Genomic DNA, 26,434 nt, shown 5'->3' on the forward strand with positions numbered 1-26,434 from the left:
AAACCAGTGAATGACCAGGGTATGACCAGGGTATGACCAGGATATGACCAGGGTATGACCAGGATATGACCAGGATATGACGAAATGGAATGGGAAATCACGAAAGTACGAGTAAGGATATGAAGGTGTTATGAATACAAGAGTATGGTATTGATGACGGCATATGTATGTTTTGTATCATAAACTTATCAATAATTGAACTTGATACAGAGATTAAACTGTAGTGATATTTACCTGTGGATAAGTATTTATATCGAACGTTGAAGCCCAGAATTGATGCTCTAAAGGATATAACTGGTACCATACACTGTATGTTGACGTCACCGGCGTTCCCGCGCTGTCTTTGTATGATAGCTCTACTGCCCGGATGTAAATAAATGAGTCGGAGGTAGCAGACGTTAACTCGACCTTGAACATAAAACATGTGAAGTGGAAACAGTGCTATGTATTTGATAAAATATTTAAATTAATGAAAGTTTGCATTCGCCAAAGACAGAAAAAAACTTTTATCTTTATAGCGTAAATTAATTGTATATGCATGACCTCAATGTATTGAATGTACTATTCGAATTTTAGCATGTACTGTAGAAAAAAAAGGAAAAATCCATAACCCGAGAACATTAGCCACCACATTGGTCATGCTTGAGTGTATGTAAGTTGTGCTTTTTGCAAGCATCAGAATTCCATCCTCTTATTCTGAGCTACACTGAAATTGATAGCCAACGGTAAAGACATAGGTGTTAACAATAAGTATTCGGCCTGAAGATTGCTTTCCACACACGATAGACAATAGTTTCTATACCGAATTGTATCTACTTCACGGTAACAATTACATACGACGATTCTATTTTTGTGACAATAGTATTGTTGAGCCCCCACAACAAAGAGAAAGTATACTAGAACCTTTCTGGCTCTCTGCAGAAAAAAAGTTCAGCCAATCCTAGACTGGGAAAAGCAATTCTTCTATTTTCGAAACCATTAGATGCCATTTGGATGATATGATAAACAAATGACGCCCTATGATGAGACGGATCTTGTCCAGACAACTCCTCCCAAACTTAAACTGGACTAATGTGTTTGAGCCTATGTGTAGATGTTCATGCAAATGTTTTGGCTGAACATTTTATTGCCAAAGTAACCAGGTCACTATAAACATTTTTTTTGGCAATGACCCACAGCCATCATTCCTTTGATCGATTTCATTCTAACTTGGTCAAGATTTGACCTTCATGTATCAGTTCCTTATATTTTTGATGTTATTACGGAAACGTAATGGATGCTTTTGATTGGCCAAAATTGATATATCGTCCAAGTTCAAAATTCATATCTAAGGATTTGTTTTTGGTTAGTATATACGATGATGCTATTTTCCAAAGCGTTAGAAGTAATTTGTTGTCATGGTTACCAATGAAATCCGTTTGATGAGACAGATCTTGTCTGGACAACTCCCAACACAGAAAATATTACAGACCTTATGTGGATTTTCTTTAATGCTCGTTTTTTTTTTCTGTTGAAATCATGGCTGCCATGATAATATGGTAAATATTCACATTGTTAATGAGTGGTATCGGAGTATTACATGTAGTTAATCATTGGTTTACAGTTCTATTCTATTAAATGTCAATTGATATCATTCAATAAAACGTGCTCTCCGAAATACACGATCTCTTTTAATCATGTGATTGTCTTTCCAGTCAATGACTCTGGATACCCTAGTCAAGCAAATGACAAATACTCATAAACAAGGTGTGATTGATTATCATGTTTATCCAAAAAAATCATATATTACTATGAAAAGCCATGATTTAGAAAGTTTTGTTTTTAATGCATCAAACTATTTATGCAAGAATAAACATTGATATGATTACCAGATAGTACAGATAGCCGGCTTCTATACTAATATTTAGATTTTAAAATGTCAAACGTCATTTAAATAAATACTTACAGTTGTGTTCAAATCTCCCGCCGATATAGCTTTCGTCACAGTACTATGGAATACAGTTGACATCGTTGACTTTGGGACACCATCGTACGACACACCGGTTTGCGGCGTAGTTCCTATATCAAATTGGTAAATACAAACCGAAAACTCATGCTTCCTTCAAAAATGAGACTTGTCATGATTTCATGATTTGATATTTCGAATTGACAACATGTTGCCATGTTTAAAGCATTATGACATTTTTAAAACATTAAAATGGTTTGTGCATCAGATGGAGCTTCTTTTTGTAAAGGATGTTCAGCACATTAAAATCAATTCCTTCATCAAATTTATCTTATTTTGCATCAACGAACCCATTCCAGAAGTTCGTTTTCCAAATGATGGTTTAACTAATTCAATGATTGAAATTACACAAAACTCATGGTCATGCTTGTCACTGACGTGACGTATGTTAAGAAATAACGAAACTGTCTGATTAGTACTTGCTAAATAGTACAAGATAATACAATACTTTTACCTGGAACACTTCCTGTGGCATAAGCGATTAGAAACCCGTCCGTTGTTCCACACACCTGGGCATTGTTTCCCGCGCATCCTCCCCCACACTGTCCTGGTAGGTCTACTGAATCCCCCGTTGTATGGCCACACTTACATTTACTGCCTGACTGTTCAGTAAATAAAACAAAGAGATATTTACTTTAGATGATACATCTCAGACAAAGAGAAGGCATGATCAATTGGAAAACAATAACAGGCTGTTGTACGTTTGTATATAATACCAAGTGTTTCATGCTATGCACTATTGCTCTTCTAAACAAGTTTAGAATTCGCTTTATATCCCTTAGCTTTAAAGTCAGTTACATCCAGAGGAACTTCTGTCGAATGTTGCCTCTATATTTGTTGCGTAAGACTTGGCCTTATATATATTGTAAGCTTTCAGTTTGAGGACACTTTTTTGTTAAGTAAATATATTGCCATTTAATATGCGCTTGTGTGAATGGCATAAACACTGAATTACGTTCATCATGGGCAACGTCATCAATTACGTCATCAGTTTTTGTTAGCACACTACATGTAAAAAATAAACAATACACACTTCTGAGATCGTACAAATTTTAGCGAATTTGAAGTTAGAAAATGATTGCGCATTTTGTATCCTCTGCAAATTGTTTTCAATGCTAAAATGTTGAGTATGTCAGTTCAACGTGGCAAGAATTTGCCCTGAACCGATTATGAACTAAACATTGTGTACGTATAATTAAGTCTGTTTACAGTGATAGATTGTATCATAACAATTTTTAAAAATTTCAGTAAATTTGACATGTATATTTTTCTTCTTCTTTTTTTCATAAAATGCAAGTCAGTTCACACTGAATATGCCTGAAGACCAACTCACTTCCTCATCTTTGGGGATCAGCAAATTCAAAATCAATGTATTTATTTAATTTACTTTCCTTTTTTGCCATTAGGTAATGAATTAACTGGAGTCTTTGCAAACATTTCAACAAATCTTTGCTAAAGTATCTTCGAGAACTGTAAACCTTCTTATTTTTGCGGCGACTTAATACCGCGTTTTCATGCCTAACGACGTTTTCGCGGCGATTTGATTTCGCGAATGTTAATCGCTCACGATAATAGCCTTGTTTACAGTATTTATTTTTCATTACAATATACAAAATGTAATGTTGGATATGAGTCATTCTAACACATCATTCATTTTTACATAGTTGGCAAGTGCATGTCTTAAAACAGTCATTATTGTTTATTTGAATATGTATAAACGGTGTGAAAATTCGATACAACCTCATACAAATAGGCAATGTCATTCTGAACAAAAACACTGATACATAAAACAGACAGCATTTATTTGTTCCAATGAGTCTAGCCTTAGTAATAAAGCCACGGATTTAACAGGAATAGTCTTAACCATGTAGCTATAAATTCCCTCCTTCGCTAGATAAGTGAATTGAAATCAATGACACAATAATAGAACAGGTCATCAAATATGATGACGTCAACAAATGCCAGAGGAATTTAAGGTCATAGCGACTGAATGATGTCAATGTTATAAGCAATATTAGCATGCTTATGTATCGAAAATGACATATTGCAAGCATATCAAAAACGATCTTTGGTAATAAAAAAATAAATGAATATGTGAAAAATGCTGTTCCCCTATCTGTGCCTCATTTCAAAATGTCATTTATTAATATAATGAGAACGGTGCATTGAAGGGCTGCTAAAATAAACATTATCACACATGTCAAGCTGGTGACCCTGGCTGACACTGAGTTTTAAACAGGCATCGGATAACACAGTTGGAAAATAATAAATCAACTTCAGCCCTGAATATCATAGATAAGTTGTTTTTGTACATTCTACTGTCATTGAAAACCTACCTAAATACATTTCTTTTGTACAATAACCCTTCTCCCAAAAAACGGTTCTACACTCGACTTCCAACATAAACGCATTAAATATCTGATGTCGATCGTCCGTCTTCTCATAGATATTTATCTTCCGTTCTTTTCATGAATGTTTGTTTCTCTTTCGTATAGCCCATATTTCTTCATAAATCTCCTTTCGTGAATGTCTATCTCCCTTCATATACAAAACTGTAGTATATCTTCAACCTGATATCATAGTGTTTTTTTTCTATCAGGTATCGCTAATAGCACACATAGCTATAATGCCATTCCTTACTGATATAACTAGTAATACATTTAACTATATATTAGAGCGACAAACTTCACGTATAAAGAATCTCCATTACATCTCTGGAATGAACCGTATATGTTATAAAACGACCTAGAGAAAGACGAAAACAAAGCAAAAACGTACCTCTAGAAATGCGTATAAGGTACTTTGTTGTACACATTCAGCCATGCATAATTCCACAGTCATGGATGTCGTGTCGGTAAGCACTAGATTAGATAGTGTGCTGTAATGGGGATAGCAGCCTTCATCGGTCACTGTTAGGGGGGGTTCAGTCGCTGTGGTCTCTATGGCAGCAACGTGTGTTCAAAAACGTTAATATTTCACATCAACAAAATACAAAATGCATACCATCAACGTAAATATTGTGTCAGCTAATTTGTTTTTAGAGCGCGGAAACTGGTAGATTCTAACTAACATAAACGATATGGCATTTTTATGATTATTATCATAACATTCTGTAAACGGCCCACCAACGCTAAAAAGGGCCAATAAATCGTGAGAAATCAAATGAGTATCAACTAAAAAAACATCAAACAATCAAAATATAATAATATAAAATATGTAAACAGAATGTCCTGCATAATTTGTAAATCATAATCTTAAGAAGTAAAATTATTTCAGGCTAGGTCTAAAATATCTACATACCTTTCATCAGTACATGCGGGCTGTTATGGTTGGTTGAACACAGGAACATAGGAGTATTGCTGGTGAGGTTTGGGAACGAGGAATTCCACAAGCCAACCGCAATCCAAGCTGTATCGTCGTCCGCAGGATCAGATATGTACATGTCGAAATATGGGCGCCTGCGCATTAGAAAAATAAATATTTGCATGTGTGTTTTTTTGGTTTTTTTTTACGGCATGACATATGTATTTAGCTGAAGCAGTTGTTCACGGCATTGAATCATGCGTGCCAGTATATGATATATAAATGTACAAATTGTACGTGACGTAGTCGTTCATTTCAATGAAAGAGAGAATGACCTATGATCAAAACATGTGGCAGTCATGAAAATTGTTTTAATTGATAAAATTTAAACTGACAAGAAAATTAGATTCAATCGTTACATTTATTACAAAGAAGTTTCATTTATGTATACACTTTTAACTTGATTTGTTTCTTTTTCTTTCTTGAAACATGTTTTAACGGCACATGATACATTTATAATACATGTACATACACATAATCATTCTATTACTTATCATTAGCTAAAAGTCGGCACTATATTAAGGATAACATATTAATGATCTGTCGTGTAACTGCTAAATAGCTTTCATATTCCTTATTTTACGAATAAAAACTGAGAGATGAAGGATTTTAATAAAAAAAAAAGTAGACTAGAATCAGCACAGAGAATAAGAAATTGAAGGAGAAGGTAACATAAGGATATGACAATGGACTATGATGTATTTGATAAAGAAATAAAAAAAATCTGTACCATAGTTCATTGGTAATGTCTCTCATTTTTATTATGGAATTTATTTAGGTATATTTGTACAGAAAGAAAACTTATACCTTACCCAGATTGGAGTTTAGCATTAACTGGTAGCGTGTAGCTCCATCCATATATCGCCGATTCATTGAACCATGAATTGAATGACCAGTTCGTGTTAGGTGTATCGAAATACATGCTACACAATTCATCCCCATATCTGTTATGTATGGCGACTAAAACCTGTAGAAAACAAACTATACAGTAAAGTATGTTTAAATATATATCAGCATGACGTTTAATATAGTAAATTATAATCTCGTATACATTAAGTATGTTAAATACAGTTAAATACACTTTGCATTATTGCGGTTATTGTTTACAGTTAATTATGTTCATATCATGATGCTGATTGAGTACGACTATGTCATTTGATAAGTATAGTATACTGTTTATTACATAATGATCCATTAGTATGGTTATAATACAAGTAGTATTATAGTTTTATAATTAGATAGGTTGTGCAATAATTAACATCAACATATCAGATATTGTTATTAGTAATATTTCCAAATATAGACAAGTCAAATTAAAACAATGGCCAGCTGACGACAAAAAAACAAAACAGCTCACATAGTCAGCATTGTTTATTATTAACAGTTGCTTACATTATCTGGGCAGTCAGTTTCATTCCAATCATCGACAAGGCTGCTTCGAAAATTATTGCCGTTGAAAATCATTTCATAGACGTTTTTTTGGTGGCCTACCCCTCCAGGGTCGTTTAGTCCCCCAACAGTGGTCCATACATCTCCTACGGAAATGTTTGTCCCAGATCGAATCAATAGTAGGTTTCTCTCTTCTACATCTGAGGAAGATAACGATTCTAGGTAATAGTTTCTAACTGGACATGGTGTTTTTACAACAAACATATTATTTCTAAATAGTGACATATCTGGTTCTACCATCAAGGGGAAGATTTTGATGCTAGCCTCATTTTGCCATTGGGATAAGTTTTATTTCCTTGTATCTTATAAAAGACAGACGTAGTCGATGCTTGATGATATGCTTGGTGATTTGTTCCGTCGTCACTAACCTTGTTCTGAATTTGTGATTATCAAATTACATAGATTTAACCTGGATTTAAAAGGCGGATGTCGGATAAAGCAGAACATGTTTACCCGGTACCCGCCGGAACACCCGGTTCTATTAGCCCTGCCCTTGTCACAGATATTTGTGGAAATCTATATTTAGTCTTTCCTTTACGTTTACGGTTTCGCGTGCATATCAATGTCCAATATTTGTGTTTTCAATCACTCTAATTGAAATTATAGAAAACACTGCAGTTACTTGTAACCTGTAAAATCAATTTCTATTCCTACGAGATTTGTGCTACATCTTTTCCGATAGAGTTATGAAATTGCAGAAACTGTATTTCTTTTTTCCCTATGGCTAGAATAGGGAATCTCACACGATTTACGACGCTGTTCTCAATTAAGGGATGAGGACGAACACACGTCATATAAGAATGTAAGAGCTAGCTAGTCAATCCATTATAAAATAGTTTACAAAAGCTTACCCATAAAACAAGGGTCAGTGACATTCTCTTCAAGTTTGTGTTGTTCTCTTAGGATGTCCTAACCTCATAGCATTACTTAACACTATTTTTTGGGGCAAAGTGGTGTACCTATTCTTCATGTCTACTGGTACCTAAAATAGGTAAAATCGGTCCGCCAATGCCACCAAATTCAGGAAATGTTGAAAGCTGCTTCTTCAAGCAATGGCAAAACATCAAAAAGTAAAGAAAATCTATTTCGACATGATGTACCATGCAAGCATGTGTGCCTAATTCCAACATACTTTATTATGATTGATATGTCACTGCAAGTTTTTGTATTAAAAAAAAAACAATCGAAACAAATGTTACTGATACATAGTTTATGATCAATTACTGGCTATCCATGCGCGTAATATGAATAAATATTGACAAACATATTATGCTTCATCAGCTTTACCTATATGCAATATTACGTCAACTGGAAAACATTATGTATTTTTAAATCATTGACTACCATGTCTATAAAGATATACACATTTTCTCTCTCCTCAAAAATGCAGTATATCTGTTAATAAGTCTGTTTTTTCACATTTAAAAAATTCATTAATTCTAATTTATTTTGAGAACTTTATTGGTCGTAAAAATGAAATGCTTTGAAATCAATGTTAATTTCATTATTCGTATCTACGTTGACAACATCAATGCAAATTGTAGCAATTCGTGTGTGTGTCTTTTTTTCAATTTGACGTCCGGTAGTCCAAGATAATTATGTAGCGCGTCCGCAGGAATGTACACGTTTCGTTTATGTACTTTTCATTTGCACTGTCTTTGTAAACAAGAGATCAAAGGCCTTGGGCTTGGTTAGAAGATAGTTTCTTGCTATTTATACTGATTTTATCTAGGTAAAAGATATGTTTTAAGTCTTTAAAGTATATTGTAGGCATAATATTGAAGATGGTCCAGCAACATTTCCATGCAGGTCAAAAAATCAAAAATGGCCGACATGACGTCATATATAAAAGGTTTAAAATGTCCATAATTTACTAACCGTTAGAGTTTTTGTTTAAGCAATATTTTTATAGGACACATCTAGGGTTATTTCATCTGATACATATTTATTTATCTAAGATTAACGCAACTGAGTGTTGGTTTTGTAGTTAAAACCACTCCTTTTACAAGTTAATGAAAATTCATGATCAAGAGAAGGTGTATTAGTAAGCTGAAATACGAGACAACTTCGATTTTCCTATTGCCAACATTTCTTTCCTTGGTAACAACAATGCAATTACATGTATATAAACACAGTATCTATCAATATATGAATAATTAAGAATATTAAACTGCCAGTTTACCAACTAAAGCAATAATAATTGTTAATGACATATATTTCTAGGAAACACGATATTGTGTGTTATCGCTCTAATAACAAACCTACTGTCTGTGACATCGTCCCATGAGACATGCCTGTACAAGTTAATTGTGTTTTATCTTCCCTCTCTCAGCGTAATCACGATAACGAATTGCAACCAGGGGGATTCATAAAAACCAGCATGCCACAGACGTATTTTTCAAATGCCGTAATTAGACATGTAAGCATCAACTATTAGATTTTGTTGTTAATATCATTCCTCATCGATTGATAGTTTTCTTGCTCTTAGGGCATTTTCCATGTATTGAAGACATAAAACGGCTAATTTGTAACATATTTGTCTTTTGGTGCTTCGGTCAGGTATCATTGTCTCAGGTTGACACAGCCAGGTTTAAAGGACATATACCCCGAAATAGATATTCTGATCTTACTCAACCTATACATTACGGTATAATAAAACACACAATGCCATGTATATACGCTGTCGTTAATGGATAAAAACCCAATGATATTAATTGCTCTCACTCTATCGGCACTATACAAAAAACTGAATTTTACGCACATCTTCTGTCACATAACACAACGGCTAATTGCTTGCAGGGAAAACGATAGCTTTATCAATAATTCAGGGTCAATAAGTCACAGATAAGTGACTGCTAAAGGGTCGTAATATGGTACAACTATTCGCTATAAGTTATTCACCTGGAAAGTGAGTTCATTAAGCTGCTGAATGTTGTGTACATTTTTACTCATCTGTAACATTTGGATGGTTTGTAGTTTGCTACTATAATTTTTGACAATATCCTGTCATGACTTACATGTACTAGTTCATACATCTCTCCGCAATTACAGTACGAATTTGGTGATGTTTCGATTATCTTAATCTTAATTTCTTAAGACTCTTATTGATCCCCCCCCCCCCCCCCCCCCCCCCTAGATAGTCGTTATTCCATCACGGAATTTCATATTACGACAATACAATAAATTATAATTAGGTGTAGCATATCATTGACGGTCACCCCCAAATATGCAGCATGCCTTTATGACTGAAAACTGAATTATCCCCAATCATGCAGCCGTATCCCAACCCGATTTCCATATTACCATCCCTTATTGATGTAAGCAGTGCGATACAACATGCTATCATTTCCCTGCTTCTACATGGGGTTTCACGTATTTAACCTTTTTATTAATACACAGAGACACAATTAGCGATCATGCTCAATATACTGTATGAGAAATATTCTGTACTGCACTGCTTACTATATCTGCATATAGAAGTTTACAAGATTATTGAGCGAAATACCTTCTTAATACGATACAAATTATTGATTAGGTCGCACGTGTTCCACCTTTTTGGACTATTGTTGGAGATAGTCACCAAGCTGCAATAACTCGCAAAAATGAAACATGCCTACCAAAGGTAAGATGCCATTAAGTTAATTAACACCAGTGAATATACTACAAACATGCCAAAACTAGCGTATCGCTGTCTATACAGAACCGCTCTGATCAATACTTACAATTGTATTCAATTCGCTTCCATGCTTTTAGCGGCAACCCAGTGAAACAACAATATTTAGATGACCTTAGAGCTACTTTTCTGACAACACGTACTTATACGCATGTATATGTAAGTTTGACGTTGACTTATGATCAATAATATCAAGCTAAGTGAGTTTTTCATGAGCGATCGGATATAACGACTCACCTTGGGGTTGGGTGCGTACATATTGCACACAGGTGAGGTAATCCTTAAATGATCTTAGCTGTTGATGTGACATTAAATAATACAAAACCAAATCGTACTAAAGGAATAGATAGGTATGAGTATCAATCCCAACCAAAAATGCATATGACATACCTTTTGGAGAAGAGATACATGTAAGTAAACTTAGCACAATACAATGATAAAAGACACCTTAAGAGCAATAATTATTCATCCTAATGATTACTATTAGAGTAAAGATAAGATTAAATATCGACATTGATGTCAGTGGACGGCATTAGTTATTGAAAGACATTAGAGCCAATATGAGATTTTTTAGGATCATCAACGTCATTTCTTTTATACAATTTTTTATAGTGAAATACTCTTTGACAAGCATCATCTCGTTCGTTTGACATACGTATTTGTCTCCACACAAGCCAACCGTCAAGTTCCTGTCATCGAGCTATGAAGCGCTGAATAATTCATTGTCTGTTTATTTGCTAACATATAATAAACTATCTTTAAAGAACCGTCTTTTTGTTCATTTCTTCAAAGAGCTACAAATATCGCTTTGTAAAAATTACAATTTCGCGTTATTTGAAGCCACTAAAACATACTGCTTGAGGCATTTCAGTGTGTTAGTGATGGACTTACAATAGATCGACAATAAAAAGCCACCGTCTCTAATATTGATTGAGATGTCAAAAACATTGCTATATGGAAATACATTTTGTGTTCTTTGTAACCACTCAAACATATTGGTTGAAAGCATTCCAGCATGTCTCTGATGAAAAGTTAGCTTGTTCATAGTGAAATTGATATACAAGACAATATTAACATATTAAATTTAAAGTAAACAATGAAACAAATAATATACTAGAATTGCTCATTTATGATTTATAAACGTTGCTATGAATTTTGTTTTTCAAATTGAATAACTATGAACAAAATGGAATTAATTGACAATATCATTCATAATATATGTACTGCTGTAATTGTTTACGAGTGGCATTTGAGGTAGGTCTCACAGGGAATGACAACAAGAGCTACCGTATGAATACTTCGGTGTGTTTTCCAGTTAATTCGTTGGGGACATATTTTTGTATATTTCGCAAGCTCCTAGAGCGTTTTTTCACTCGCCGCAACAGTCAGAAATCGAATGTGGCGTCATAATATAGACAATGACATAACATCAACAAATGTGAGTGACGCAACAAAATGGCTGTCCGCGCTTGATTATATCCTTTTTTCGAGTTACGAGAAAAAGAATCTTCGTTTTCATTTCATAGGAAGTGTTAAGAAACTCGTCTCGAAGTTTTAATTTCTAAGACTTGTTTCAGAAAACTCATATTAAATAGAAACGAAGTTAAGATACTGCATATATAGTTGTTTCTATAATTATCAAAAAAGCACATGTTTAAAGCAAACGCGCGAGACTATAACAGAAACACAAGGTTCACATTTCGACGTATGGGATTTATGAACCGCCCATATCCTCCGCTTTTCGGACAATCATACTTTTCCTAAGATCGATTCCAGATTTCCACAATTTTTGTTGATTTAGAATGCCAATTTCTTTTTCATGATTGTACTCCACGTTTGTATTTAAAGCCTATATCTGTATAAATGTTGCGTTGTTTGTCTTGTTTGAAACAATACGCAAACAGGTAAGCATTGATCACTTGAGACATATTTACTGTCAGTAAACTAATTTGTAAATTGCATTGTCCGTGGAATAAATCTGAAGTGTATATGGATACATACTTACGTCAAAGCACAATGTTAAATGAACACAAAGGTATCGTATTGATCGTCAGCAATGTTGAACTGGGTGTTATTAGATACATGTATGGCCATACTTATTGCCATCAGAATCGAAGACAAATTCTGAAATTAAACATGGTCAAATATTGAATAATACGAGCTGTGTAAGTATATAAAGAACTACTTAAATAAAAAAATTCTCGTGCTAAGAATTAACATGCATCACATAATAATATCTAAGAGGTTAATACCAGATAAATACTTACGTATTTCTGCACGTATTCCTTTTAGAAACAGAATAAGTAAAGCACTAAAAGCAGTATTCCACAGCTGTACGAGGATAAGCATATTTAAGATGTATCTAACAACTGGTAACTGTCAAGTCTGGTGCTTGAATCTTGATTTTGTCTCCTGATATATAAAGAATTTGACTACCAGTATAAAGCCACCGGTGTCATACTTTTAACGGTTAAGGAAGTCAAGCTCAATGACACATAGTTCCGTAGTCATGAAGTTTAAAACATAAACCACAAGGCAAATAATTTGAATCAAAACTCATATCCCATGTCAACAATGTGATAATCTCAAGAAAATATGTATATTTCTCTGTCAATCCTCGTCAATTGATGAATACAATTGCTACAAATGACAGAGAAGCATAACGTCATTGTTATTTCAATACACTGGGTTGTATACCCGATAGACGCCAGCTGCACAGGCTCGCTACGCATGCTGTCATATATCCACCCAGTGCCTTTCCTCTTATACAGTTTGTGTGATATTGACACTAAAGATCGCATTTATCTCTACCATATATCGACCGAATACCCGTCCAGACATAAAATAAATCATGGAATACATTGGCAAACTGAATACAGATAAATGTTTGCTGGGGAATTTAGTCCCTTTTATCTAAAACACACAGTATATATATATGTTTGTGTGTACAGGGATCCTTATTTCAGATATATATATTATATAGCAAAGCGTACCATCTATAATTTAGAATTAATTGAGCTTGTTTCTTTAGAGAATATTGTACATGTAACTGTTAGGTTCTTTTTTAGTTGACATCGAAATATATATATCCATGGAAGGCGATACGAATCTCGTTTGTCATCGGGGCCTAAACAGACAATGACGGACACAAGTCCTGTGGAACGGTCAAACGTTATGAATAAGACATTTCAGTTAATTTCAAAATACGACGGATTATATATAATTTGACGTCAAAAAGGTAATCTATTCTATACGGACGGGCCAGGTGGCACAGACCTCAATAGAAGTATTGATTTAGCGGGTGAGACAGAGGCCACCAATTAGTGATTTTGAATAGGGATTGGGTTCAAACATGCACATGTATATATCTTTCTATATATAAATTTAGGGTAGTTGGGTGGCACAGTGGCTCACCTATGCGGCAGGAATTACTGATGTTAAGGTAACGTGCATAGCTAGTTAATGAGTTCAGAATATCAAAAAACATTTAAAATATTACACATAAACATTATCTGTGTATACAGAGTCGCATAAATACGAGCACCATAGGGCGCAAACACGTGTGTCGTGTTTACAAACGAATGTGTACATGAATATGATGAATGTAAAGGAAGGAAATGGTTAAAGATAACACAAATACACAGTAATCTTGTAAAATCATTTATATAGTGTTTGTGATTTGTCAGCACGGTAACAAGTGTAACTTCGAGCAGAACTTCATTACGAACCCGTCAGTATGTTGCGTCGACTATCAAATTATCCCGCAGAACTTTCCAGAAGCAATGCGAATTCTTCGTTAGACTCGACTGACACGGCCTCCGTCGCTTTCTTCCATCTTTCCAACTAGTTGCTGTTATTTATAAGATTTTTTATGACGTTTGCTATCTTGTCGTGTCCTCATTTTCTCGCCGATTAACCCATTAGCTAATCGCTAACTCGGGGAGCCGTGTACGCCATTTTCGCTTATGTTCGTGAACTTGTCTGCGCATGCTCGTATTAATAGTCGTTGGGGGCGATTAATTTTCGCGCTTTGGGTAGAAGTCACATTTTCAAAAATCTGTTTTTTTTAAGAACTTTAGGTTATCTTTAGGCTTTGAGTGTTGTATTACGGTATATAATTTATAACTTTTACTAGTGGAGAAAATACAAGTTCCTGTTTACCTTTGTTTTTACAGCATAAACTCGTTTCAACGACGGAATGACTTTTAAAGCGACTACTCGGGAAATAAACTTAGTCTAGATGTAATATTTGGTCTTCCAAAAGTTATACCACAGCTATGCAATGGTCAAGTTCTGCTTGTGTTGTCCAGTTTTGACCACTTTAATTCGAGAAAAGCCCTGCCTTAATATAGTACTTATCTATTTTTATAAGTCACGTGGTGGTTCGAAAACGAGGCAGTGAAAAACATCAACAACACGCAGATTTTCAGTCATGTAGGATTCGTCAAGCGGTCAAAGCAGTAACACGGTACGCAAATACTTAATTAACATGTCATAGCTTATACATGTGTAGGATTTTTACCTAAAGGCTGTAACGACAATAAAGACTGAAATCGGTGTGAATCGCCGTCTGATGCCGAGATGGGGCCCAATGTGGGGTAATCTAAACCATGTCATCGTCACCAGTGATATCGCGATTGATTCATTTAGGCTAGACTAATAGTTGTTTTAGATTTACTTTAGCGAAGCAATCGTGACATTTTGTTATTTGTTTTACAAGATATGAGTAGATGACGTGAATGCTAACAATAATTAAAAGCGATCAAGATTATTATCATTTCTATTTCTCGACCAAAAATTGTAGCCTGGAGGAAAATGTTTCGACTACGAATATTTCATACCTGTATATAACACCAACTCGAGGAGGGCGAGTTATCAGAAATTCAATATTATTGACATCGCTTTTTAAGCTCCGTGATTATTTTTTTATGGCGATATGAAGACAAAAAAATTATCAAGATGTCATTTTTCTGCCGCCAATACTTACATTTAACAAATGAACTTTTACGCATGCGCGAAAATTTGTCTGACATTTGCATGTTACATCGTCGATCGACACTGAGAGGATTCCCTTGAATTATTTTTTTTTAATTGGATGAATATGATATAGAAGCTGTGCAATGCACTATTTTGTTCACTTTGTTTGCAATCGTATACTGAAAAGAAATAAGTTATATCCTTAATAGAATATGATTGCGAAAATGATACGAGATTGCTAAATCATGTCACATGATATCGATTTGTTTCTGAACATTTAACTGCAAAAATGTTCGAACCATGCCTTTTGATAGACTCGAGAGTCACTCATTTTAATGGTCTATATACAGGTTAAAAATAAGATACAACAATCGAGCTGTGCAATCAAATATGATGAACAAACATTCCTTTCATCACAGGACTGTGGGGCATTCACATGTGCATATACGCATGAGCAATCCTGTTCTTGCTTAAAACCAATACAAATATATTTTATTGACAGAACTAGCATTCGCCTAGATTTCTTTTATTGTATCTTATTACTGGTAAAAGTTATTTTTAATTTTAAATCCCATTGGAAATCTGTTCATCTGATATATTATTCTTTGTATTAACACATCGAATTACCAGGCTATTTTTGTAAATGGACGGAATGGCCTCTGCATCGATTTGTTTAGTGTTTTACTGATTTCACAGCACGACTGCCTAAATTAATCCAGTTTCCTTATAGCTACAGTACGCGTCAGGTGGTATGGTCCCCAATCACCGCCACAGTGGCGGGGTCTAATCCCTTCCACTCACTCAGTCGGTTGCATGTAGTGAACGAATTCAATTATCTTGGGCTAATGATGAATTATAACGGGAATTTTTTTAAGACACAAAAGAAAATTGCCGAACAAGGAAACAAAGCTCTATTTGCTATGTCTAATGTTTGTAAACGTAATTATTTTAATATAGAAACCTCATTGGCAGTCTTCAATACATATGTTAGTAGTATATTAAATTATGGGTGTGAAATATGGGGTTTTCACAAAGCTCCAGACATTGAAAAGATCCATATCGGTTTCTTGAAAAGACTATTAGGTGTAAGGAAAAATACTACAAATGCAATGGTTTATTTTGAACTTGGTAGAGTCCCATTGTTAATAGTTAGAAAAATTAGAATATTCTCCTATTGGATGAAGCTCAAAAATACTATTAATTGCATTTTAAAGGAGTGTCTTGAAGATATGGTAGCGAATAATGATAACTGGATAGTAAATTTAAGACAGGAGTTAGGCAAAATTGGAATCGGATACATATTCAATTTACCCACAGTTCAGAAGGTTGATTTAGAGATTTTTAAGTTAAAGTTAAAAGATATGTTCCAGCAAGAATGTTTAACAATAGTAAATAATTCTTCTAAAGGAATTTGTATAAATATTTAACTATGTGTTTCTGTTTGCAACCATATTTACATAAACCCATTAATACTAGATGTTTGAGAAATATTGCCAAAATACGATTATCGGCCCATGATTTGCTTATTGAAAGAGGAAGATATAGAAATACAGAGAAATGAACGAATATGCACATTATGTAATAATAACGACATAGAAGATGAATTTCATTTCATAATTAAATGTAATTTTTATAGTGATATTAGATACAAATATTTGAAACCATATTACAGAAGGAACCCGAGTATGTTCAAGTTTGTTCAGTTATTAACTACAGAAAATGTAAAAGAATTGTGTAAGTTAGGGAAATATATCGGTCTAGCCCTTGAAAGAAGAAAGTCAAATTTGATTTAAGACCAGATGTATTTTTTGTACTCTCACTCTATCTCATATGTGTATATTGGGTTTGTATGTAGCTGGGGAGGGGTAGGGGATATATGTGAATGGTGAGTATGGGCATAATCTGATTGAAGTTATGTGTAATTAAGTTTCCATCAAACACACTAATTACATCTAATTTCAAATAGATTGAATGGGCGAGAGGCGTATGGTGAAAGTTGTGTGCCAGGTAGATACTTGTGCTGTTATGTTTGCCTTTGTATATAATGTAGCATGTCTTGTGTTATTGTGATAAGTTGTAAAACTTAAGCAAATAAAAAATCTGAATCTGAATCTGAATGTCGGTTGAAACACAGGCTGACACCGGCTCAAAACCCGAGTGGTCACCAGCTGTTTACTGACATCGCGCGACACGGTGTGGAGGAGTGTTGGGGATCAGTGGAAGGTACGTATATATACACTGCCTGATACCGTGATGTGTTTGTTGGGACATACGTTGTCGTACGGTACATTGTACTTACAGTATCAGAGACGGGTATATCTGATATACACGTCTCTGCAGTATCCCAGCCCGGTGTTGAGAAAACGGGGATCATTTGTTTTATGTCATGCAATCACGATCTATACTAGCGATATACACATGTATTGTGTTGTAAATGTACGGTACATATACACTCCAAATTATGTAATTAAATCCTAGCTAGATGAGTACCACAAATGACACCTGACGCGTACTGTATATACATGTAGCAAATCATGATAGTTTCAGTACAATAGTGTATATTTCAAAGAAAAGAAATCCCACATTTTCCGTTTCATTCCTAGGCTCGCATCAAATCTTTACCAGACACAATTGTGACGTATTATATTAATACTACAATACAATCCAACACAGCTCTCTAGGGTGTGGTTTTAGTAACAGATGCAGTATACGAGAAATAACGAAGGGAAATGAATGATATAACCGTTTCGTTCTTCATAAATGATGCTCGAGGCTAAAGGTGAAGAAAGTTAGAAGGGATTTAGGCAAATCGTATATTCGGCTTCCGTACAAATCAATATTTGCGTAAACAATTTCAAAATATATATGAGAGGACCTATTCACAGTATCGGTTTGGTTAATATTAAAATTCCTTAATATAGAATCAGGTAGCAGTGTACAGTAGAAATGCCCAACTCTGAAATTTTTTAAATATAAAGGATCTTTATGATTCCAATGACTCCGCGGGTGTCCACGTCAACGAGGAGGGAGCGAAACGAATGTGGCCCGTTATGTCAGACTTCATGGAATCTTCAAGTTATCGTGAACTCACTGACAATACGAGTATCTGTGTCGGTACTCCCACCGGAAGTCGGAAGCGTACCAACAGCGACAGATCGGCCACGCCTCTATCAGCGGATCGACAAGCACATAAGATCAGCAAGGCTGGTACCCCTGATGGTGGAAGCTCAACCACGTCTCATTGATCAATGATGTTTAGTTAGTATATTTGTAAAACCAGTTTATTATATTATTATACAACTAATATAACTTCATTATCGATTGTATCTATTAATATAAAAAGTCTACGAGATAATACAAAACGCCACGATTTTTTTATTGGCTAAAAAAACGGAAATTTAATATCGTATCTATTCAAGAAATCCATTGCACAACTGAAAATGAATTTATCTGGGGGAAAGAATGGAGGGAGATGGGAGGAAGTTCAAGTATTTGGAATAATGGATCCGCTGCATCTCGTGGTGTAGCGCTCTTATTTAGAGTAGATTCTAATATAAAAGTCACGGAGAATCAACGTGACGACGACGGTAGGCTATTGGAGTGCGCTATAACAAGAGACGATACAGCTCTGTTTAATTTAGTAAATGTATACGCACCGAATATAAGTGCGGAGAGAAAACATTTCTTTCAAAACCTTGTAGTAAATCGCACTGATGATAATTATATTTATACTGGGGACCTAAATTATACGCTTGATAATATGTTGGATCGTAGACCGTCGTCCCGGAAAGACGACCCGACAACACAACAGCTTAAAGAATTTATTGAAACGTCTGAATTAAAAGACGTTTGGAGAGTGCGAAATCCTGAAAAAAAAAGAATTTACCTTTAGAAGAGGTAAATCACAATCTAGAATTGATTATATATATCAAGTCATGAAATATTTAATGAAATTACGTCTGCAAAAATTGTTCCGTGTATTTTTAGCGATCATGATTTAGTTTCTATAGCACTTAAATTAGACAAAGTCGAGTTGGGACCTGGCATTTGGAAGATGAACGTTTCGGCAATAGAGTCTGTTATTTTCAAAAGAATGTTTGAAACATTTTGGGAATTCTGGAAATCAGAAAAACATAAATTCAGAAACCTTGGTGATTGGTGGGAGATCGCAAAAATAAAGATAAAAGAACTCACTATTCTTGTTTCAAAAAATATAAATAAGAAAGAGAACGACATCAAAAATAAAGAAAGGGAACTTGATGAATTGAGTAAATCTTATAATCAAGATAATAATAGTGACTTCGATAAATTAACCAAAGAAATAAAGTTATATTACACGCAAAAAGCAGAAAGGCATAGGATTCGCTCTAGAATTCAAGAGTTTGAGGAACATGAAACTTCTTCTCGTTATTTTTTTAATTTAGAAAAAAAGAGAGTTGGTGAAAAGATGTGGTATAGAATAAAAGCTGATGATGGTAACTATAAAGAAGGAATCGATACGATTTTATCAGAACAAAAGAAATTTTATAAAAAACTGTTTACATCTGAAGGTTGGGAGAGAGATGCCGCAGATACTTTGCTAGGAAATGTAGAAAAAAAACTGACAGAAGAGCAAAAAAACTTTATGGAAAGAAACATTACCGAAGAAGAAATAACAAAATGTATATATCAAATGAAGAAAAATAAATCACCAGGTGAGGACGGGATAGCTGTTGAATTTTATCAATATTATTGGAACATTATAAAAGACGATTTTATAGCGGTTTTATTAGAAATTTTCCAATCAGCTGATTTATTAAAATCTCAAACTAAGGGTATTTTAACATTACTCTATAAAACTGGTGAAAGAGAAGAAATACGTAATTGGAGACCGTTAACATTATTAAATGTTGATTATAAAATCATAGCTAAAGTTTTGGCAAATAGAATAAAAACATATTTAGGGGATATCATTCATCCGGATCAAAAGGGGTTTATTCCTGGGCGTAATATTTCTGAAGCAAACAGACTTATCCAAGATATGTTTGAATTTACCGATAAAGAAAATATGGAAGGTTCAGTAATATTCTTGGATCAACAGAAAGCGTTTGATAGGGTTGAATGGGGGTGGTTAGACAGTTGTCTAGAATGTTTCAATTTTGGCGCGAAATTTAGATGCTGGATATCCATGCTTCTGAAAGACGCAAAAACTTCTCTGTTTCCCGGTCAACGAGGCAAGGGTGCCCTATCGCACCGATTTTGTACATTATTCAAGCTGAACCATTAGCATGTTCAATCAGAAAGAATGAAAACATTAAAGGAATACAACTTCCAAATCAAAACGAGGCAAAACTTAGCATGTTTGCGGACGACACGCAACTAGCAATCAGTTGTAAATTCCTTCGATATACTTAATTTATATGAAAAGGCTTCGGGTTCAAAAATTAATTTAAATAAAACAACTGGTATATATTTGGGTAGTTGGAAAAATAAAGAACCAATTTTTAGGACTATCAACTGGTCCCGCACTAGTGTGAAAACTCTGGGAGTCCACCATGGGTATATGGTAGATGATGACGCCATATGGAAAAGTAAAATTTAAAAAAATGCTTCATGTATTCAAGTTTGGAAAAGTAGAAATCTCACGTTTTATGGTAAACGGATATTAATAAAATCCTTGATAATTTCACTTATAGGATACGAAATAGAAACTCGAGGCATCCCGGAAAAGTACATGAAAGAAATTGATTCATTGATTTGGAAATTTGTATGGAATGATAAGAAATATCTGGTCAAGCGGCGTGCGTCTATGTCATTGAACTTAAGTAAAGGAGGAATGGATATCATAGATATTAAATCTTATGTACTAAGCAGAAAAATTAATCTCGTCTATAAAATAATGAAAAGTGAAAATGCTATATGGAATGCAATAGGAAAACATTGGTTACGCACATTTGACGATAAATATAGAGTCCCGTTCTTTCTATGCAAACTATCAGATACAAGAAATACAAATATGTCATATATTTCAAAATTTTATAAATCCATCATAGATGCATGGTCTGAACTTCAAAGATTAAACCGACCAACATGTAAGAATGAAACTCTTGAACAGTTCCTTTTTGGCAACCATTTATTTCAGTTTAACAAAAACCCGATATTTTTTTGTTCGTTTGCGAAAAGTGGAATATGCACTGTTAACGACGTTTGGGACTGCAAAAGAAACGATTTCAAAGAAGATAGAATTATATATAACTTACTTATAGATAAGCGCAACTGTATAGCCGAACTCTCTAGAATTAAAAAAGCGTTCCCAAAACAAATCTTACAGCTATTAAGAAGAAATGAAAATCAAACGGTGCAGTGTACATATCCTAGAATTGATGTGAACTGTGATTTAATTGACAAAAATTTTCGAAAAATCTCATTCGAAAAAATTAAACTGAAAACTTTGATGGTGAAATTAAATGAAAACAAACCGAATTATCAAGATAAATGGGAATTTGAATTTCAGAAACAATTTCAATGGGACCTGATCTGGGATAATATCAGGTTGACAATAACATCCAAGAAAATGAAAGAATTTCAATGGAAATGTATCCATAACATTTTATACACAGAATCTAAAATACGTAAGTTCGGCGAATCAAACGGGAAATGTCATTTTTGTAAAGTGTATGAAGAAAATATATACCATCTATTCTATGGATGTGCTCATGTGAAAAACATCATAAATGCTTGTTGTGATTTAGTGGTTTGTGTTATTCCAGAGTACAGAAATCAGATATCCGAGGAAGTAATGATGATTGGTTTCCATGGAAACAATAAGGACTTGATTATATTTAATACAATCATCATTACTGTAAAGTGGCTAATCTGGAAGAGCAGAAATGACGTAAAATACAAGAGCCGTAATTATACAATGGAAGAAACCTGTAACAAGTTTCGTTCTTCTTTATTAGAGAATATGCGCTTTTATATTAATTCGAAGAAAAAGAAGCCATTGTCTATTGAGATTGCGCAAAATATCATAACGCAGTTAACACTTTAGAATAACACGTTGAAGTTTTGGAGCACAATATATCATGATACAAATAAGGGGGAACAATTACTTTCAAGTATTTGATAGATATGGCTGGAGGAAGTTTTTTGTCGGTAGGGATTGGCCCAACCACTGAGACTACCTCTAGCCATACCTACATATGTTTAATTATGTACTTTCTATCTGGTAACGTTATTTGAAAGAAAAAAGGGTATTTTAAAGGTTATGGCGGATAAAAGTCCGAAGCGATAAACCCAAACAATCAGGCATTTTGTGGTATTAATTTGTTTAACGAATTATTTATTGCTAAATGGTTGTTTATCTAAGGGACCATTTACATTTGATAACTATAGATATGGCTGGAGGAAGTTTTGTCGGTAGGGATTGGCCCGACCACTCGGACTACCTCTAGCCATACCTATACGTAATTAATTAAAGTAACACTACTAATGATTTTGCTTAACATCACGGCCATTATAAAAAAGTGAGAGTAAACGGGAATGAAAGAAGATGTTCAGATTGAGGGAGATAAAGAGAATTTAATTACAATATATATATATATATATACCTAATGTATATGTGTGTGTGTGTGTGTGTATATGTACTTTTGAAAGAGCACGACTGAATTATAAACGTCGAGTGTGGAAAATTGATGTAAAGACAAAAACAATAACAAAAACAACCCCCCCCCCCCCCCCCCCCCCAAAAAAAAGAAAAAAAATCAAATCAGGATAGACATGAAAATAATCGAAAATAAATAATTATATATGTACGATGATGAAATGGCTCGGTGCTAAGCACCAAATAAGACATATTATGATAAAGCAATAGCAAATGTAGGTGCACTAAAAATCACGTTTTTACTAATTAATGCTAACACTCTAACTTTTGCTTCTTAAAGCGTTTAATTGATTGTTAAGATTGACCAAGCCAACCTGTGTCAATGAGCCAAAGCTGAGTAAAAAAAAAAAAAAAAAAACCTCTGAAAAAATATTGCACATGTTTTAGATATGTGAACGTTGCCAGTTAACCCTACATATAACCTCTAATAAAGTATATATATTTGTAATCTGTTTACCTCTATTAAAGTATATATATTTGTAATCTGTTTACCTCTAATAAAGCATATATATTTGTAATCTGTTTACCTCTAATAAAGCATATATATTTGTAATCTGTTTACCTCTAATAAAGTATATATATTTGTAATCTGTTTACCTCTAATAAAGTATATATATTTGTAATCTGTTTACCTCTAATAAAGTATATATATTTGTAATCTGTTTACCTCTAATAAAGTATATATATTTGTAATCTGTTTACCTCTAATAAAGTATATATATTTGTAATCTGTTTACCTCTAATAAAGTATATATAATTGTAATCTATACAACATCTGGAATTTTAATACAGCTCTGAAAGATAAGCAAACTTAATTTTTTCTATGTTTTTTTTAAAGCTATGGATACCATGGTAACATTTAAAAATAGCTTAAAAATTGCAAAATATTATGATATTTGACCCAAAACGACACAATTCTCGACACTTTTTTTTCTGAAACCTATTTGAAATTAAATATCTCTATCCCAAAGACAGAATTAATCCTGTTTTGACATTGATAAAATCCGGAACCAATTTATTTATTTCAGTTTTAACAAATGTGAAGCCTGTATGTACTACTTCATAATGAATATACCAATTATAGTGTACATTTATTTTTTCATTTTTATCCATATCATAATACAGGAGTTATTTGTGTAACAAAAAAAAATCGCCCGTGGCCAGCCTGTCCTACTGTGGTGTGCTACCCCAACAATACACTATGTGCGTAGTATCGATTAATACTTTGATACACCTTCTCTGAAAACTCATTCAACATGTCACTTTAAAATAATGTTGTAAGACAAGAATCAGTTAAATCCTAAATTAAGGTTATGACATTACTTTCATCGAATACCAAATATGTATGGCATTGTATCGCTCGGAGTATCGGAGACAGATTAATATAAGTACACTGTACTTGTTTCTGAATCCGACCATTTTCATTTATGTTGTTATGGGTGGGGGGTTGGGGGTTGGGGGGGGGGGGTTGGGGGGGGGGGGGGGGGGGGTTATGTGGTGGTACGTAAATACCTACATAAATATAACCCACGTGACAGCTAAAGCCTTGCAGAAAACTGAGAACTGGATATTCCCCCAAACTCAATAGCTGATACTATAATGTGATATAAAATGATATAGACTTTCCAAAAAAGCAGGGCAATCTGTTGTCTACCAGCAAAATACCGCCAGCACCTCAGCATGTCGTGGTCAAAGTCTTGACGAATTGGAGAACGTGCCTGCAATATAAAACAGTACAACCCAAAGCAGAAAAGGTGTTAAAATGAGGAGGAGGGAGGGTGGGGATTTACCTGTCTCGGGTAGGTTTTTCAAAAAAAAAGCATTTATTGTGCGAAGGGGGGTAACTCCAAGATTAGGGGAGGTAACTTAGTACTATGCACAAATCATGCAATGAATAGAGAAATTCCTATGTGTAATGATGTGGTCTAACTGAAATCTACACGTGCTTTAATTGTCGGGGTCCAGTGTTTCTAATGCTGCATTCTATGTGACGTACGCCATAAAGGAAGGGTAGGTCTAAGTCATCAAGGAAACATGGTCCAAGTTATAAAGGAATATTAGGTCCAAGTTATAAAGAAAGATTTGATCCAAGTCATCAAGGAAGATTAGATCAAAATAATAAAGCAATATCCGGTCCAGGTCATACAGGAAGATAGGTTCAAAAGGATGAAGGAAGATTAGGTCCAAAAAATAAATAAAGATTAGGTCCAACTCATAAATGAAGATTCGGTCCAAGTCATTAAGGAAGATTAGGTCAAAAGGATGAAGGAAGATTCGGTCCAAGTCACCAAGGAAGATTAGGTCCAAGTCATAAAGAAGGAATACGTCAAAGAAATGAAGGAATATTAGGTCAAAGTCAGCAAGGAAGATGAGGTTAAAGTCATGATCGAAAAGTAGGTCCAAGTCATAAAGGAAGATTAGGTCCAAGTCATAAAGGATGATTAGGTCCAAGGTCATAAAGGAAGATTAGGTCCAAGTCATCAAGGATGATTAGGTCCAAGTCATCAAGGATGATTAGGTCCAAGGGATATAGGGAGATTAGAACCAAGGAATGAAAGAAGATTAGGTCCAGGTCATAAAGGATGATTAGGTCCAAGTCATAAAGGATGATTAGGTCCAAGGAATGAAGGAAGATGAGGTCCAAGAGATAAATAAAGATTAGGTCCAAGTCATAAAGGAAGATTAGGTCCAAGTCATAATGGAGGAATACGTCCAAAGAGTAAAGGAAGATTAGGTCCAAGGGAATAAGGAAGGTTAAGTCCAAGATATGAAGAAAGATTAGGTCCAGTCATCAAGGAAGATTAGGTCCAAGGATAAAAAGCAAGATTAAATCTAATTCATAAAGGAAGATTAAGTCCAAGTCATAAAGGAAGATTAGGTCCAAGTCATAATGGAAGATTAGGTCCAAGTCATAATGGAGGAATACGTCCAAGGAGTAAAGGAAGATTAGGTCCAAGGGGCAAAGGAAGGTTAAGTCCAAGAGATGAAGGAAGATTAGATCCAGTCATCAAGGAAGATTAGGTCCAAGTCATAATGGAAGATTAGATCCAAGTCATAATGGAAGATTAGGTCCAAGTCATAAAGGAAGATTAGGTCCAAGTCATAATGGAAGATTAGGTCCAAGTCATAAAGGAAGATTAGGTCCAAGTCATAAAGGAAGATTAGGTCCAAGGGATATAGGGAGATTAGAACCAAGGAATGAAAGAAGATTAGGTCCAGGTCATAAAGGAAGATTAAGTCCAAGTCATAATGGAAGATTAGGTCCAAGTCATAATGGAAGATTAGGTCCAAGTCATAAAGGATGATTAGGTCCAAGTCATAAAGG

At 34.4% G+C, this 26,434-nt stretch overlaps 1 protein-coding gene across 1 annotated transcript in view; it reads right to left on the reverse strand.

The window, feature by feature from the left end:
• Window positions 1–26,434, reverse strand: part of LOC117336624 (mucin-5AC-like) — a 54,414-nt gene that overhangs the window by 12,342 nt on the left and 15,638 nt on the right. The window contains exons 10-11 of the mRNA XM_033897235.1: window positions 2,460–2,607; window positions 1,946–2,058 (exon numbers count right to left, since the gene is read on the reverse strand). Of these exons, the coding sequence (XP_033753126.1) occupies window positions 1,946–2,058; window positions 2,460–2,607 (261 nt within the window). The remainder of the gene's footprint in view (window positions 1–1,945; window positions 2,059–2,459; window positions 2,608–26,434) is intronic.

Source organism: Pecten maximus, chromosome 10 (genome assembly GCF_902652985.1).
Source record: "Pecten maximus chromosome 10, xPecMax1.1, whole genome shotgun sequence".
In the NCBI taxonomy this organism is placed as follows: Eukaryota; Metazoa; Mollusca; class Bivalvia; order Pectinida; family Pectinidae; genus Pecten; species Pecten maximus.